At 45.8% G+C, this 18,909-nt stretch overlaps 1 protein-coding gene and 1 pseudogene across 2 annotated transcripts in view; both read right to left on the bottom strand.

Annotated features, from left to right (window-relative positions):
- LOC119869150 (immunoglobulin lambda-1 light chain-like) overlaps positions 1-18,909 on the bottom strand; it is a 1,083,218-nt gene that overhangs the window by 951,551 nt on the left and 112,758 nt on the right. The window contains exons 1-2 of one of the 2 annotated variants that reach the window (XM_038575764.1): positions 17,034-17,094; positions 16,615-16,921 (exon numbers count right to left, since the gene is read on the bottom strand). The exons of the other annotated variant lie outside the window; for it this stretch is intronic. Coding sequence (XP_038431692.1) covers positions 16,615-16,921; positions 17,034-17,079 — 353 coding nt within the window. The 5' untranslated portion in view covers positions 17,080-17,094. Of the gene's footprint in view, positions 1-16,614; positions 16,922-17,033; positions 17,095-18,909 lie in introns of those variants that run through there. 2 annotated transcript variants of the gene reach the window in all.
- On the bottom strand, positions 3,489-7,154 carry LOC119877598 (annotated as a pseudogene).

The raw sequence follows: 18,909 nt of genomic DNA, 5'->3' as shown, positions 1-18,909 counted from the left end.
CGTGGCCAAGTGGGATTTATCCCCGAGATGCAAGGCTGATTCAACACTCGTAAAACAATCAACAGGATATATCACATCAAAAAGAGAAAAACAAAACCATATGATCCTGTCAATAGGTTCAGAAAAAGCATTTGACAAAATACAGCATCCATTCCTGATCAAAACTCTTCAAAGAGTAGGGATATAGGGAACATTCCTCAGGGTCTTAAAAGCCATCTATGAAAAGACCACAGCAAATATCATTCTCAATGGGGAAACACGAAAGCCTTTCCCCTAAGATCAAGAACATGACAGGGATGTCCACTCCGTACACCATTGCTATTCAAAATAGTACTAAAAGTCCTACATCCACAACCAGGCAACAAAAAGAAATAAAAGATATTCAAATTGGCAAAGAAGAAGTCAAACTCTCCCTCTCTGCAGATTACATAATGCTGTACAGAGAAAACCCAAATGACTCCACCCCAAGATTGCTAGAACTCATACAGCTATTCAGCAATGTGACAGGATACAAAATCAATGCGCAGAAATCAGTGGCATTTCTATGCACTAACAATGAAACTGAAGAAAAAGAAATTAAGGAGTCAATCCCATTTACATTTGCACTCAAAACATAAGATACTAGGATAACAAGAAGAAAAAAGGTAAAGCATCTACACCCTAAAAACAACAGAACACTTCTGAAATAAATGGAGGAAGACACAAAGAGATGGAAAAAAATTCCATGCTAATGGATTGGAGGAATTAATATTGTGAAAATAACTATGCTACCCAGGGCAATTTATACGTTCAATGCAATCTCTATCAAAGTACCATAGACTTTCTTTCTTTTTTTTATTGCAGTTCAAATTGCCAACATATAGCATAACACCCAGTGCTCATCCCATCAAGTGCCCCCTTCAGTGCCTGTCACCCAGTCACCCCCAACACCCGCCCACCACCCTTTAATCCACCCCTTGTTTGTTTCCCAGAGTTAGGAGTCTCTCATGTTCTGTCTCCCTCTCTAATATTTCCCACTCATTTTCTCTCCTCTCTCTTTATTCCCTTTCACTATTTCTTATATTCCCCCAAATGAATGAGATCATATAATGTTTGTCCCTCTCTGATTGACTTACTTCACTCAGCATAGTACCCACCAGTTCCATCCATATCGAAGCAAATGGTGGGTATTTGTCATTTCTACTGGCTGAGGAATATTCCATTGTATACACAAACCACATCTTCTTTATCTATTCATCTTTCAATGGACACCAAGTCTCCTTCCACACTACCATGGATTTTCTTCAGAGAGTTGGAAGAAAGCATCTTAAGATTTGTGTGGAATCAGGGGATCCCTGGGTGGCGCAGAGGTTTGGCGCCTGCCTTTGGCCCAGGGCGTGATCCTGGAGACCCAGGATCAAGTCCCACGTCAGGCTCCCGGTGCATGGAGCCTGCTTCTCCCTCTGCCTATGTCTCTGCCTCTCTCTCTCTCTCTCTGTGACTATCATAAATAAATAAAAAAAAAATTAAAAAAAAAAAAAAAGATTTGTGTGGAATCAGAAAAGACCCTGAATAACCCGGAGAATATTGAAGAAGAAAACCAGAGCCAGGGCATGACAATGCCATATTTCAGGTTGTACTACAAAGTTTTGATCATTAAGACAGTGTGGTACTGGCACACAAACAGACACATAGATCAATGGAATAAAATGGAGAACCCAGACATGGGCCCTCAACTCTATGGTCAATTAATATTTGACAAAGTAGGAAAGACTATCCAATGGAAAAAGGACAGTCTCTTCAATAAATGGGGCTGGGAAAATTGGACATCCACATGCAGAAAAATGAATCTAGCATATTCTCTTTCACCATACACAAAGATAAACTCAAAATGGATGAAAGATCTAAATGTGAGACAAGATTCCATCAAAATCCTAGAGGTGAACACAGGCAACACCCTTTTTAGACTTGGCCACAGCAACTTCTTGCTAGATAAATCTATGATGGCAAGGGATACAAAAGCAAAAATATACTATTAGGACTTAATCAGGATAAAAAGCTTCTGCGCATCAAAAGAAACATTCAACAAAACAAAAAGACAACCTACAGAATGGGAGAAGATATTTGCAAATGACGTATCAGATAAAGGGCTAGTATCCAAGATCTATAAAGGACTTATTAAACTCAACAACAAAGAAACAAACAATCCAATCATGAAATGCCAAAAGACATGAAGAGGTATTTCACAGAGGAAGACATAGACGTGGCCAAGAAGCACATGAGGAAATGCTCCCCATCACTTGCCATCAGGGAAATACAAATCAAAACCACAATGACATACCACCTCCAACCAGTGATAATGGTGAACATTAACAAGACAGGAAATAACAAATGTTAGAGAGGATGTGGAAAAAGGGGAACCCTCTTGCATTGTTGGTGGGAATGTGAACTGGTGCAGCCACTCTGGAAAACTGTGTGGGGGTTCCTCAAAGAGTTAAAAATAGAGGTACCATATGACCCAGCAATTGTACTGCTGGGGGATTTATCCCAAAAATACAGATGCAGTGAAACACCAGGACACCTTCACCCCGGTGTTTATAGCAGCAATGTCCACAATAGCCAAACTGTGGAAGGAGTCTCGGTGTCCATTGAAAGATGAATGGATAAAGATGATGTGGTCTATGTATACAATGGAATATTTCTCAGCCCTTAGAAACAATGAATACCCACCATTTGCTTCAACGTGCATGGAACTGGAGGGTATTATGCTGAGTGAAGTAAGTCAATCGGAGAAAGACATACATTATATGGTTTAATTCATATGGGAAATATAAACACTATTGAAATGGAATGGAGATAAAATGAGTAGGAAATATTAGTGAGAGTGACAAAACATGAGTGCTCCTATGTCTGGAAAACAAACAAGGCATAGTGGAAGGGGAGTTGGGCAGGGGGATGGAGTGTCCGAGTGAGGGGCACTGAGTGGGGCACTTGACGGGATGAGCACTGGGTGTTATTATGTATGTTGGTAAATTGAACACCAATAAAAAATAAATTTGTTAAAAAAATAAATAAACTATATGTTGGCAAAACTAACTCCAATAAAAATACAAAAAAAAATGGGCAGCTTGGGTGGCTCAGTGTTTTAGCACCGCCCTCAGCCTCAGGGGTGATCCTGGAGACCCAGGATCCAGTCCTGCATTGGCTCCCTGCATGGAGCCTGTTTCTCCCTCTGCCTGTGTCTCTGCCCCACTCTCTCTCTCTCCTCTCTGTGTATTTTCAGGAATAAATCAATAAAATCTTTTTAAAAATATATAAAAAACACCCCCAAACAAACAAACAAATGAAAACAAAAGAACCTAACAAACCTTCAGAGATCATAGTTTGATTTGATTATATATATACTTTTTCGAATGCGTGGGTGACTCAGCCGATTAATTCTTTTTTTTTCCATTTGAAAACAGTTATTTATTAACTAACCAGATTAGAAAAATAATCGTGCTAGATACCTAGTTCATCCTTCTAATAAGCCAATTGATCTGGTCTTCCCTGTTCCCAGCATCTCCAACTTCTTCAAAATGAGTAATCGTTTTCTTCATTCTGCCACATGGAGAAGATAATTTGAAGGGATCCTCCATGCAGATGACACCATATTTACCACGAGATTGGGCAATGTGTTACCTGTCAGGGCATTTCGCTTCTTGTTGATCTTACCATAAGCATGCTTGTAGATCAACTCGTTCAATAACTTCAGGTTTGTGTACACCCTACTGTATATGGTTCCACAATCCTCAGCATGTTTGCTGAAGCCTTGTTGAGCTTAACAAAGGTGCCATTGAAGACCTGCCAAAGGTGAAAAAGCTGCAGCACCTTTGGAACCTTTGGGCTCACACCATTGATACCTCCGATCCTTTTTTATTATTTTTTTATAATAAATTTATTTTTTATTGGTGTTCAATTTGCCAACATACAGAATAACACCCAGTGCTCATCCCATCAAAGGCCCCCCTCAGTGCGCGTCACCCATTCACCCCCACCCCCCGCCCTCCACCCTTTCCACCACCCCTAGTTAGTTTCCCAGAGTTAGGAGTCTTCATGTTCTGTCTCCCTTTCTGATATTTCCCACACATTTCTTCTCCCTTCCCTTATATTCCCTTTCACTATTATTTATAGTCCCCAAATGAATGAGAACATATAATATTTGTCCTTCTCCGATTGACTTATACCTCCGATACTGATGACAAATGGCAATTTGGGTTCTGCAGGCACGGAGCTGTTGCCAGCTTTTCTCGCCATCCTCGCCATTCGCATCTCAGTTCTGTACATCTGCCTGGAGTCCTTGCGGTAATGCTTAGCCTTTTCATAGATAAGCTTCCTTGTCTTTCGAAGCATCTTTTGGGCAAACTTTTTTCTCAGATGCTTGATCTGCAACTCTGTGAAATTCCTTTGCTTTTCCTTAAGGGTTTCTGGCACAGCAAGAACCCTTTTTTTCTTCTCTTCTGCACCCTCCATGGTTCCAGCTGGAAAAGAGTTTGAGTGTCTGATTCTTGTTTTTATCTCAGGTCATGACCTCCGTGTCATGGGATCGAGTCCCACCATGTCAGATTCAGCACTCAGTGGGGAGTCTGCTAGAGATTCCCTCACTCACTCTCCCCCTGCCTCTCTCCCACTCATTCTCTTCCTTTCTCCATCTCTCTAAAAATAAATAAGTCATATATATATGATATTTAAAACAATGGAAATTTTAAACTCTTATGGAAAAAAATACAATAGGGATACATACACGTGACACATAGAGTACAGAAATAGAAAGATTGCAGAATATAGTGAACTAAAAGAAGAAATAGTGATTCAAGTGTTCTAAATAAATTATGAACAGTGAGATTGCATTGTCAGACTAATATATTCAGACCCTATAACCATTGTGAATTATTATAGATATGCAGTGGGTTTTCATAAAGATAATTTCTCTAGCAACAGTCATACTAATGAATTAACAGAATCAAATTACATGATCTCGCTAGACCTACAAAGAACTGTTGTCTATGTGAAAGCAAAGTCCTCATAAAATTCACATAAATAGAAACAGAGGAATTTTACAATGATGACACACTCTCTCCCAGACACATAGAACTCAGTCTCACACCGAGGAAAATAGCTAATGGGGAGATGTGGGGAAGACATTTCTACCATTTCAGGAATGTGCAAATGTGACCTAAATACCATTAAACTCAATATCTTGGGGATCCCTGGGTGGCTCTGTGGTTTAGCGCCTGTCTTGGGCCCAGGGCATGATCCTGAAATCCCAGGATCAAGTCTGAAATTGGGCTCCATGCATGAAGCCTGCTTCTCTATCTGGCTGTGTCTCTGACTCTATCTTTCTCTGTGTCTCTCATGAATAAATCTATAAAATCTTTAAAATTAAATAAATAAACTTGACATCTTTCTTCAAGTATTGGAGGATGCATGTGAACAACAACAACAACAACAACAAAAAAAAACCTGATTAGGATTCAGCATTGATGAGAATGGAAAGGGGGTTATGTCAGAAGATCCAAATCTATGATTCAGACATAGATACTCTGGAATTGGTGCATCAGTAACAGAAGCAATCACTCAATGAGCAAAAAGAACAGGCAATCGTATTGAAGAGGAGTAAGAGGATTCCATGAGTCTGGAAACTTCTAGAAATAGCTAAATGACCAATGATGGAGATCCTGGATTCCTCAGAGGTCAGGTGGGAGGTGAGCACCCTGGCCCTGCCACCCCTATTCCATGTATTTCAGTAGAAAGAGACCCTGTGTCACAACCTGATGGGGGAGATGACCTTTCTGTGTCATTTGAGGCCTTTTGTTTCTTTGAGGCCTTTTTTCTAGGAAGATGATACAGTGAATGTCTTTGGGGACACAAGGGAAGGAGTAGCACTGAAACCCAGGTGGCGGCCCTGCATGGACCTGGACCCATGTTTGCAACAGGAACAGCAGACACAGGAGCCACACACTGAGCCAGAGCAGCTGCTGGGGCCTCCCCCTCCCAGCAGATGACAAAGGGGTTCTGGTCTCTGTTCTCAAGGATCTGGGATTCTATATAATCCTTGAAATGCTGTCACTGGAGGGGCAGTGAAGCATGACCTCATCCTCCTGGCTCAGCCCAGCAATGGCCAGACAGCCAGAGCTGTCAGACATGGAGCCAGAGAATGGACCAGGGTCCACAGAAGGTCCAGTCATCATAATACATGAGGATTTGACTGCCCATTCATGGAGCTGTTGGTAGCAGGACACATATTGGACACTCCTGATGTGTCCTGACTCAGAGCTGGATTCAGGGTCCCTGTTTCTGCCCTGACCTGTCATGGACTCTGTCCTCAGGGCAGCTGACCTTGGCACCCAAGAATCTGTACTCAATTTTAGAAAATCATACAATATCATGATCCCAAGGACAGGCTTCAAGGAGAAGTTTAAGAGAATGTGGAAAGAATTATAGATAAATTCCTTGAGGGGGGTCTCAGATGTCTGTTTATATCAAACAAACAAAGAAGCACTGACTTGGCCCAACTTTTAGGACTGCCCCGGCAGCCCCGTCACACTGAGGATGGCAGGTTTGTGTCTCACTTCCCCCCAGGCCCGGAGCACTGTGTGAGCACAAAGCGTGGGACCAATATACAGTAATAATCAGCCTCGTCCTCAGCCTGAAGCCCAGTGATGGTCAGGGTGGCTGATTTGCCAGACTTAGAGCCAGAAAATCGGTCAGGGACCCCTGACGGTCGATCCCCATCACTGTCCACGAGGAGTTTAGGGGCCTTTCCTGGGAGCTGTTGGTACCAGCTCGCACCAACAATACTGATGTTGTTTGTGCTTCCAGAGCAGGAGATGGTGACCCTCTGGCCCAGCGACCCCGACACTGAGGGTGGCTGAGTTAGCACAGACTGGGCCTAGGACCCTGCAAGGGAGAGAGACACAGAGAGGGAGATGCTCTCTTCTACAGAAAAGGGGAAAAATCAGAGCCCATGTGCCCTCCCAGGATCCCTTCCCCTTTCCCCATATCCAGTCACCTGCGCAGTAAGCAAAGAGTGTGAGGAGGAGAGGGCACCAGGCCATGTTGGAGGTCATCACTGATTGATCCTGCCTTCTGGGGACCCACAGCTAAGCAGACCTCCTCTAATCTCTCCCTTCCCCTATTCAACCTCTGAGAGAGGGAGGGGCCATCCATGCAAATAAGACCCTAGTCCCTGTGTCTGAGGACACAAAGGGGTAGGGCTGGGAGGGGCTACATGTGACAGGGGTGCAGAGGTCCCAGCTATGAGCCCTGACACAGGCAGTATCAGGTGGCAGGTTTTCTGCTCTGATCAACCCTTATCCCTCAGAAACATGTGAAGGGTGTTCCCTGGGTCTAGGCCTAGACACAGCATTGTACGACATGGTGACACGAGTCCATTAGGGATAACTCCTGCCTCCTCACTACACTGTCAAATGTCAAGTTCCTTAGGGCCAGGACAGATGTCCCCTTATGTGGCCTCCCATCCCCACAGGACACTTTTTTACCCTATTCATGCTCCACATAGTGAGTCTGTCCACAGATCCCTGGGCTGTTCATGGGACAGGACTGAGGTGATGTCTCTTGTAGAACCACATAGATGAGGATCACGTCCAGAGCAGTGATGAGTCCACCTAGACACATGAGCAGTTCTGTGCAGGATGCTGATTTCTTTCCTCTTACTTGATTCCTTTCTGGTTTGGAGAGTTCTCTTCTCCCAGAAGTTCCCTCAGCACTGAAGACCAGGGAGCACTCTTTCCAGGCTGTGGGTAGAAGCTGTCGTGTGCATTGTAGAGGATTATACACTGGACATCCCTCAGAAATCTCTGCCAGGCCTGAGTCCCCAGCAGGGAGCACAGGGCCCAGCCCCCAGGACCAGGCTCCTTAGTGTCAATGGTCCTCAGTAAGCAGTGGAGTAGGGACCACAGGACAGTCCCACTGCACCCTCTGCGGGTTGCAGAGCACGCACTCACCCTGGTCCGAAGACCTGAGTCCAGCTGGTTTCCGCCACTTGTCAGGTCCCTGTCTATTCTCACATCTCTCATCTGATTTCTAGAGACAGCAATTCCAGTATATTGTACCTGATTCTTTTGTATCTCACTCTCAAGAGGTGTTTCATTCTCAGGAGGTTCAGGAATGTACATCAATGGCAACTATTTTCACCCTAGAGAAGACCCTACCCACTGCAAACCACTTCATTGGTCTTTCATTTTGGTTATACGCTCATTGTTAGTTTTCCGTCAGTTTTGCTTCCAGATAAGAGTTTTTACCTACTGTGTCATAAATTGCATTGTGTTGCACTACTTCATGTTGTCATAAGAGAAAGATTGCCTGGGATGCCTGGGTAGCTCAGCAGTTGAGTGTCTGTCTTTGGCTCAGGGGGTGATCCTGGGGTCCTGGGATGGAGTTCAACATGGGCCTCCCCACAGGGCACCTGCTTCTCGCTCTCCCTATGTCTCTGTCTCTCTCACTATGTCTCTTATGAATAAATAAATAAAATCTTAAAGAAAGACTGCTCTAATAGCTACCATGTCAGAAGCATGATGTATGTCATTTTGCAGATTCTATGTTTACAGCATGGCACACTGTCAAAAAATAGAAATAGAGGAATCAATTCTCAGACATTTATATCTGGGCTTTTGCCTCCCCCATGTGAAGAAACTTCTTTTATGTCAACACTGAACTCCTGCACCAACATTATTCGATAGATTTGCCACCATGGGGGCTTTCCAATGAAATTTTGTTTTGTTTTGTTTTTATAATAAATTTATTTTTTATTGGTGTTCAATTTGCCAACATACAGAATAACACCCAGTGCTCATCCCGTCAAGTGCCCCCCTCATTGCCCATCACCCATTCACCCTCGCCCCCCGCCCAACTCCCCTCCACCACCCTTAGTTCATTTCCCAGAGTTAGGAGTCTTTATGTTCTGTCCCCCTTCCTGATATTTCCCACACATTTCTTCTCCCTTCCCTTATATTCCCTTTCACTATTATTTATATTCCCCAAATGAATGAGAACATACACTCTTTGTCCTTCTCCAACTGACTTACTTCACTCAGCATAATACCCTCCAGTTCCATCCATGTTGAAGAAAATGGTGGGTATTTGTCATTTCTAATGGCTGAGGAATATTCCATTGTATACATAAACCACATCTTCTTTATCCATTCATCTTTCGATGGACACTGAGACTCCTTCCACAGTTTGGCTATTGTGGACATTGCTGCTATGAACATCAGGGTACAGGTGTCCTTGCGTTTCATTGCATCTGAATCTTTGGGGGTAAATCCCCAACAGTGCAATTGCTGGGTCATAGGGCAGGTCTATTTTTAACTCTTTGGGGAACCTCCACACAGTTTTCCAGAGTGGCTGCAGAGTTCACATTCCCACAGTGTAAGAGGGTTGCCTTTTCTCCGCATCCTCTCCAACATTTGTGGTTTCAAACTGTCAACACTGAACACCTGCACCAACATTGTTTGATAGATTTGCCACAATGGGGGCTTTCAAGGAATTTGGGATGAGGAAGTAAATATTACAATTTCATGATCCTATGGTGTGTTTTTACCAAGTTCATGCTTATGTAGGCAAATGACAATTTTCCTGGTACTTGGTTTGGTGAATTGTCAGCAGATGGTCATATACCTGACCTGTATTTTGTAGTTAATGTGCTCAAGGACATTGTCTTCTGTGCTCAGAATATGCTCTATGACTCAGCCACTCTCTCTGGTTTCTTCAATCAGCCACTGGAGGCTAATCATGTCCTTTCTTCTTCCCTGCAGGAACCCATTGAATCCAGTCCATGGGACTGTCACCTTCACCAAGAATGAAGTTTGTGTTCTTCACTTGTTCTGTCCCAATATCAAGTGCTTACTTCCCAACTCCTATTTGATCAATTCAGCCCTCCAAATATGAAATGTTCCACAAGCAGACGTCATTGTCTTTGCCTTAGATCTATTCCTCTTTTTTTTTAAATTGAAGTTCGATTTGCCAACATACAGTATAACACCCAGTGCTCATCTCATCAAGTGATCTATTACTCTTCATGGAAATCCTATTCCAGTGAATTCACACATTAATTCAAGAAACTGATGTTGAATTCGTCCTTGGTGTCAGGCTAGGTTTTGAGCTTCGTGGATACAGTAATAACACATATACACAAAAGGAATAACACATATACATCTGCAAATGTGGGACACACAGCAAAGACAGTCACAGAGAAACCTCTCCACGTGGTTGGTATTACCTGACCAGTGATCATCCTGGGTATCTGGAGCCCACTGACTGCTCAGAACCCCTCAACTCCTACAGGACATCAACAATGACCTCCTCCATACTCTCTCTGCAGCTTGCCCTTTGCCTTCACACGTCCCTGCTCCATTCCAGGTGACTGAGTGCAGGTTTCCAGCCCTCCTCACCTGGTGTGGGTTTCCCAGGTATGAGCAGAAATGGACTCCTGTCCTCACAGGGAACAGAGACAGGAGAAAGAGGAAGGCTACTCCAGGGACTAATAAGCAAAGGAGGACTGCATACAAGGCTTGTGTTGATCAGCAGCAAGACCAAAAGATCCTCACACACATCCACTAAGTCTTATGTTTATGAAGATGCCTTTACTATGTTGAGGCCTGTGTATACCACATCAACACCATATCACTATGTCAAGGATACGTTCTTGGAGCGAACTCTGGGAGCAGCTAAGTTAGGCAGAATCCACCATTCTCAGACAAGGACAGAGTTGAATAACCTCAGAGTGCCTGAATCCAGCTTCTGGATCAGTCTGTGATTACAAATTTTTACAATATTCCCCAGCAACTGGCAATGCAGAGCTCGTCCTGTGTCCTGTCTACAAACTTCTCATTATATTTATTTTTAATTTATTTATTAAAGATGTTATTTATTTATTCATGAGACACACACACACAGAGGCAGAGACACAGGAAGAGGGAGAAGCAGGTTCCATGCAGGGAGCCTGATGCAGGACTTGATCCCACGACTCCAGGATCTCGCCCTGGGCTGAAGGCAGGTGTTAAACTGCTGAGCCACCCAGGGATCCCCAATTTACTCATTTTTAATCTGTACTTAGGAATTTATAATTAGGGGGTTGCTGGGTGGCTCAGTTGGTTAATCATCTTTCAGCTCAAGTCATGATCCTGATGTACTGGTATGGAGTCCTGTGTTTGGCTCCCCACTGAGCAAGGATTCTGCTATGCAGCCTCCCTTCTCTTCATCTCTTTCACAAATAAATAAACAATATCTTAAAAGGAAATAATTTCTTATTAGGGCTCCAGTTAAGAGGCAGGTGATAAACCACTGGAAGGGATGGTATAGGGGTAAGGCCTGGAAGATGCTGGTTCTTGGGAGACAGTTACCACTCTCCTCACTTGACTAGTGACTACATGGAGGAGGGAGACAGGATCCAGTCCATGGTGGAGACACCAGCCACTCTCCTCACTTGACTAGTGACTACATGGAGGAGGGAGACAGGATCCAGTCCATGGTGGAGACACCAGCTCTTGGTCCTTCAGGCCCCCCCAAGCCTTGGACCCCAGGTCTTATACCCTCATCACAGTGTTGAGATGGGCTGGCACCTTCATACCCATCTGCTTCCTCCAAGGTTGGTATTTAACAAGAGTGGAGGTGCAGACTGAGAAGTCAGTTCTCTGATTCACAACCTGCACTTCTCCCTCATGGCTGCACATGGACTTTATCTCTCACATGCAGACAAGGCCTCCCCAGGTGCCTGCACCAAAGCCTGTTTATGGAGCTCACCTGCAAGTGCTTGAAAGTCCTCAGGCCCCACTTCTGATTTCTCAGGTGTCCCCCCAGGACTCCTGCCCCTCTGTGTCCCACCACGGAATGAAGCCCCTGAATCCACTATCCTGGAGTCTGCCCAACGCCCTGTCCCAGATCTCATCTTCCATGGAAGAGTCCTTCAGCTCAGACTCAACAGACACTTACGATGTGCCTCCCTTGGTCCAGTCCCCGTCCTTGGCTCTGGGGTGAGAAGGGAAACAGAAGACCCAGTTCTGCCCCATGAAGGCTCAGTTCTTCCATGGACTAACTCCATACAACTAGCTCTTCATGTGGAGAGTTGCCCTCCTCAGGGAGAGGAGACATTTCTGGTCACAGAGGAGACCCCCTTCTCTGTGCCTCTCCAGACAGGCCCTGATGTGGAACCCCAGAGGTGGCAGCTGTGACTGTGGACATTCTGCAGGCAAAGTGGTTCCTACTCACTGTCCCTGTGCTCCAGCCAGGGCAGCAGACATAACTGATCACAGATGTCATCAGATCACACACCTGACAGATCTGAGTAGGGTCCTGACCCTCACAGGCCTGTGGGAACATTGCCAGCATCCTTCAGGATCTTGAACCTCCCAAACCCATACTGCCCCCTGATGGCAGGAAATGTGTCCACTCGGCCTGGAAGGGCTCCTGCCTTGAAGCCAGAGCCCAGGGCTGCTTTCTGCAGACATTCCTGCCCTCTTCAGAGCTGCTAGTCTCAGTTTCCAATGCAGCGAGTCCCATGGATTTGGTTTGGAAACATGCCAGTCAGGAAAGGCAGCTGTGGTAGGTGAGGGGATGTTGTCAACAGGCCCGGGACTCAGAGGGAAGGGAAAACATATGAATTCCAGTAAAATATCATTGTCACTGTGGGTGACACCATTCTTACTAAAGAAGACTCACTGTCCGGGCTTATGCTTGAAAATTTAAAAATCACAGAAGGACAAATGTAGTGGTCTGACGGGCCTGCCATAAGAAGATGACTGTCCACACGTTCAACCCCTTTTCCTCCGTAGACCGTAGGGACGGCAGTTGTCTTCCTTTTGGAAGATTTGCCTCTTCTAAAATGTGATTAAACTGTGATCCTACAATGAACATATCATGTTTTATATGTGGGCCTCTTCGTGGGTAACATCTTAGTTGGTCCCAGCTTTGGGTGATTAGATACAAACTTGGAATTAATATCCACATGTGGATTTCTAGGCACTTGCAGTTTTTAGTGATTGCGAATGAATCTGCTGTAATTATTCACATGGAGGTTTCCCTATGGCAAATGTTTTGGATGTATTTATTTAATTTTACACTGACATCGATTTAGAAAACACCCTTAGATTCGAAACTGGTCAATGCCATTTATACTCATGTAGATAATAATATCAGATTAAAATAAGGGCTGACTTAGTCTTCAAGCACTTCATGGGTACTGCTGAGGGTCCCATGATATTTTCAAGTGCAAAATAATTTCTTTCATTTAATTCAAATCACAAAGAAAAAAATGAATATAAATCAGCATAGAAGTAAGTGTTCCCCAGCTGATAAAGACAAGAAATTTTTGTTTTCATGAAGCGTCTTTGTCTACAAATAGGCTGCTATGAGTAGCCTTGAGGACAGAAGGGACAGGAGGAGCCTCTTTTGCATGTGGTTCCCCTGGATGGACGTTGGTCCATGGCATCAGTAGCAGGAGCATAAGAAGCAGAAATACAAAAAAATAGGCATTCCCCTGAAGACTAATGGGAGGATAGCATAGCATTGAAACTTAAACAAATAGGTAAATGACCAAGCATAGGAACCCCAGATTCCTCAGATGTCAGGTGAGAGATGACAGTGGGCTTACCACTCCCTTGTCTCTGAATTGAGGTCAAAGAGATTCTATGTCCCAACCAAATGGGGGACATAGCCCTTCTGTGTCTTCTGAGACCCCTTGTCTAGGTAGGAGCTGCTATGAGTTCTGGGGGAGGTGAGGGAAGGAGGAGTCCTCATTCCTACCTTGGTGTCCTTAGAAAGACGTGATGGTGGCAGTAGCAAGAGCATCAGAAGCAGAAGACAGAGGATGAGTCTCACCAATACCTGGAGACCCATTCTGGCAGATGAAAAAAGGGTTCTGATCTCAGTTCTGACAAGCCAGGGGATCTGCATGAGCCCTGAGATGCTGGCACAGGAGTTATAGTGGGGGGCCCTTCATCCTTTGTTCTCAGCCCACAGATGGCCAGAGAGCCAGAGTTGCTGTTGACCAGGTGCTCCAAGGGTCTAACCACCATAGTAGATGAGAATTTGGGGGCCTATTCATGGGAGCTTTCGATCTCAGGACGCATATTAGACATTCCTGATGTGTCTTGACTCAGATGCAGTTGAATTCTGTGCCCCTGGTTCTTCCTTTACATCCTGGACTTTGTCCACTGTCTAGACAGTCCCTGGCACCAGGAATTTCAATTCATTTTTATAAAATTCCCTGTATGTTGGTGCCAAGGACAGGGATGGTAGATAGATTTTAAGCCAATGGGGACAGAAGTGTATGCAAAATTCTCTGTGGTGAGCCTCAGATCTGGATTTCAGCCAAAGAGAAAGGAAACAGCTGACTTGGCCAGGAAGTCTGGGCAGCATAGGGAGCCCCACTGCTGTGGGAATAGCAGGTTTTTCTCTAACAGCCCCACAGGCCTGGATCACTGGAGAAGCACTAGTAATCAGCCTATTTTTCAGTCTGGAGCCCAGAGGTGGTCAAGGAGCCAGTGATGCCAAAACCAGAGCCAGAAAATTGATTGGGGACCCGAGGATCAATTGCTATTGCCATAGATGACGAGTCTGGGGTCTGTCCTTGCAAGCTGCTTGTACCATTTCATACCATAATCACCAATACTGGGACTCTTCCAGGTCAGGAGAGGGTGACCCTCTGCCCAGGGCCCCAGGCCCTAACAGTGGCTGAGTCAGCACAGACTGGGCCCACGACCCTGCAAGGAGGTGGGACATAGACAGGGTGTGCTGGCCTGGTGAGCAGACCTCAGGGTGGGTGTGGTCGTGTAGGGGGGGCAGGAACCTGAGTCGGGACCCTGGATCCCCTCCCCCAGTGCAAGATGAGGGACAGGAGTCCTGCAGGCCTGATCCCTCAAACCAGGCTGGCTCCAGGGGCTTTCCCTGCAGCGTCCTTGGAGCGTGTGTGGTAGTGAGTCCTCCCATTTGCTGCGAGTCCTCAGAGGTGAGCTGTGTGTCCAATGAGTTCAGACCTGCCCCTCTTCATGTCCCACAAGGGAATTTTCAGGGAGGATTGAGGACAGTGAGTGTGTGTTGGGAGGGATGTTTCCAGACCTTCAAACCCCAGGGGGAGGAGGAGTCACGGAGGAGAACAAGCTGAATGTCCAAGGTCAGGCTGCAGTGCCTGGACATCAGGTGTCATGAAGAAGTGGGGATAGAGATGATCCCCAACCTTCACACACACCTGCACACCCCCAGGTCCCCAGCCACAGGGAGGCAGAGCTGAGGGTCTCGCTCATCCCTTCATCCCCCTGGGGAGAAGCACTGCATTCTGGTCACAGCTCCCCACTCCCACACAGTGTCAAACCTCCTTGGATCAGTGGATGGGATGATGTCACCCTGTGCCCCATCACAGCCCCCAGAAACCTAGATAACATTCTCTGCCTGGATGAAGGTGCTGTTGCTCTGGGGTACAGTTCACTGAGATGTGACAGCACAGCAGTGTGGTGTGGCCATGGTCACAGTGCCATGAAGGAGAGTGACATAACCATGAAACCAGTCACTCACACACTCACCCTCCTCCTTCCTCACCCTGCTGTCAATCCCTGGCCTCCTACCACTCTAGATTCCTGTCCCTTCTAAAACACAATGAATTCCAGTGATGTGGAATGTAGACTGTGGTATGTTTCTTCTTCCCTATGAACTGTGCCTTTAGGGGATCCCCAGGGGGCTCAGCAGTTTAGAACCTGCCTTCGGCCCAAGGCATGATCCTGGAGTCCGGGATTGAGTCCCCTGTTGACCTCCATGCACAGAGTCTGCTTCTCCCTCTGCCTGTGTCTCTGTGTCTCTCTCTCTCTCATGAAAAAAAATAAAAAACTGTGCAGTTGATACTCATGCATATTTTTGAACTTCAAAGCTTATTTCCTTTAAATGCTGATTAATATCACCCTTTATAAATATTCATAATGATGGAGGTTGTTTTTCTTACCTCAAGTATGATCATTTAATAAAAAGCTGGTCTAAGAATTAGTGTGCAGATTTTTATTGCTTTCACCTGAGGTGAATATGAAAAAATAATTTCCATAAACAAGCACATCAGGATTTTTCTCTAGAAAGATTTTTTTTACTTTATATAATTTTCAGTATGGCATTGATTTATGTGTTCAATACAACATCAAATAATGAGAACTAGTCATCTGGTTGAAGCTAAGGGAATAATGGTCCCAGCTGCACAGAGCGCTGACATGTGCATCTGCAGAGCAGGAAAGGGGCTGAAGGACCATGATAGCTTCGTGACTTATGAGTGTTTCATTTACTGAAACATCAGTAGATGATAGGTGAATGTTCTCTAGTCTAGAAGAAACTGTCCCTGCTCATGAGGAAAAAATGTTCAGTATTGTTTAAGACTCGTTGTGTACAAATGGGGCTAATCTGAGTGACTCTGAGGTCAGAGACGATGAAGGAGACTCCATTCCCAGGAGGCACCCCAAGATGCACCTGACCTGAACATTAACTGAAGAATAAGCAGAAACCCAGGGGGAGCCTAAGCAGGCAGCTGCTGGGGCGCTCACTCACTTTGCAGACAGGTAAGTAGGTTTTTGTCTCACTTCCCCACAGGCCTGGAGCACCGTGTGAGCATTGAGACTGCTGTCATAGGAAGAGCAGTAATAATCAGCCTCGTCCTCAGCCTGGAGTCCAGAGATGGTCAGGGTGGCTGTGCTGCCTGATTTGGAGCCAGAGAATCGATCAGGAACCCCAGAGGGTCGAGTATTGGTATTATAGATGATGGTTCTGGGGCCTGTTCCTGGGAGCTGCTGGTACCATCCCACATCATTGCCATAGCCAACGTTCGAGCTGCTTCTAGTGCAAGAGATGGTGACTCTCTGGCCCAGGGACCCAGACACGGAGGCCGGTTGAGTCAGCACAGACTGGGCCCAGGACCCTGCAAGGGGGAGAGACACAGAGAGGGTGATTCTGGGTCCTGGAGACAAGAGAAGGATGCAGGACGGCACACATCCTTCCAGGCCCCCTTCACGGTCTCCACATCCGTTCACCTGTGAAGTGAGCAAGGAGGGTGAAGAGCAGAGGGGAACAGGCCATGGTGGAGGTCTTCACTGATCCTGCCTTCTGTGGTCCCACAGCTGAGCAGAGCCTCCCCTCATCTCTCCCTTCCCCTCTTCAATCCTCTGGGAGAGGGAGGGGCCCTTCCATGCAAATTAGACCCCAGCTGTTTGGTCCCTCAGTGGCCCTGGGTCAAGTCCCTCTGCCTGGGGATGTGAAGGGTGTGGGCAGGGGAGGGGAGGTGCTGTGTAGAAACCTGAGGTAGGGGGATCCCTGGGTGGTGCAGCGGTTTAGCGGCTGCCTTTGGCCCAGGGCGCAGTCCTGGAGACCCGGGATTGAATCCAAGTCGGGCTCCCGGTGCATGGAGCCTGCTTTCTCCCTCTGCCTGTGTCTCTGCCTCTCTCTCTCTCTCTCTGTGACTATCATAAATAAATAAAAATTAAAAAAAAAAGAAACTTGAGGTAGGGAGGTCCCAGGTGTGAGCCCTCAGCAGAGGGCACAGGCAGTGCCTGGTGGCAGGTCCAAGCTATAATCACCCTGAGTCTTCATAAACGGACCCCATCACCCCCTGGTGTCCAATCCCAGATACACTATTGTGTGACTTGGTGATCAGAGCCCATCTAAAACAATGGGTGCCTCCCGACTGCTCTGTCCACTGCTTTAGGGCCAGGACAGGAGTCCCCTTATGTAACCTCCCATTTCCAGAGGAAAAACTTTCTGCTTCACTTAGATTTCTCATGGATTATGTCCATAGCTTCTTGGGTGTTTTTCCCTCAGAACTGAGGTGGTATCTCTATACAAACTCTTCTTGGTTCAGGATCAAGTCCAGAGCATTGATGGGTCTCTATGCACATTTAGAACTTTCAGTGTGATAAAAAAAAAAAAAAAGACTTTCAGTGTGAGATGCTGTGTTCTCTCCTGTTATGTGACTCCTCCCTGAGTTCTAGAGGATTCCTTCCTTGGAGGTTTGTACATCAATGAAGAGACAGGGAGAAATCTGTCCACGTTTTGGGTAGAAGCTCTTGAATTCATTCCTAGTAGATAATATACTGAGAATCTTCATCACCTGTCCCTACTTACACTTGGTTGTCACAATAGTTTTCCACACACTGTTGGCAGGGATTCCCTCCTAGGGACTCTCTTCCCAGCACATGGTCACAAGACTGCAGGAGCCCAGCCTCATGAGGTTTCGAGTGTCGCTGACATCAGAGCAGAGGGATAAAGATGCTGGAAGTTCTTGTAAGACAGGAGTGACTGCTGAAGTTGCTCTGACAGAGACCAAGGGACAGAGTGATGTGTGAGTCACCACTTAGTCAACTGTGCATTTAAAATGGATGTGTCCTATTTACACAATATTCCTCTCAGTAAGATTTATTTAAACTCAGTGACAAAGTCATTGTGAGGCTGCAGGTGGAAACACTATACACCTGTCCCAGATCTGTGCTTAGTGAGAGGGAATATGGATAGAAACTCTGGCCAAGAAATTGGATGCAAAAACAACTGTAAAAGACGGCCTTCTGTTCTTGGTTGAAAGGGAGTCTACAGACTTTTATGAAATCGACTTTCTATTTTTGGTCATAGGTTTAGTATTATGAGTTTTATTATATAATCAGGAAAGTCCAAAGTGATGGCTAAGGAAGCTCAAGGAGAGCCTATGCCTACAAAGTTCAGAGCCATGTCAGCCATCGAATCACCAAAGACACACAGAGCTTCCATGGCAGAGCAATCTGAGGTCAGACTTGACTCTGGGCTGGACACAGCTGTAGTCCCTCTGCCTGGTACCCAGCATGTTCAGGACAGATTTCTTGGTCATTCAGCCACCCGTGACTACAAGAAGGGATTTCTAATACCCAAGGGCAGCTGCACCCA

This window comes from Canis lupus, chromosome 26 (assembly GCF_011100685.1).
Source record: "Canis lupus familiaris isolate Mischka breed German Shepherd chromosome 26, alternate assembly UU_Cfam_GSD_1.0, whole genome shotgun sequence".
NCBI classification, from domain to species: domain Eukaryota; kingdom Metazoa; phylum Chordata; class Mammalia; order Carnivora; family Canidae; genus Canis; species Canis lupus.
The sequence above is the reverse complement of the archived record's forward strand: the minus strand, read 5'-3'. Positions and strand labels throughout refer to the sequence as shown.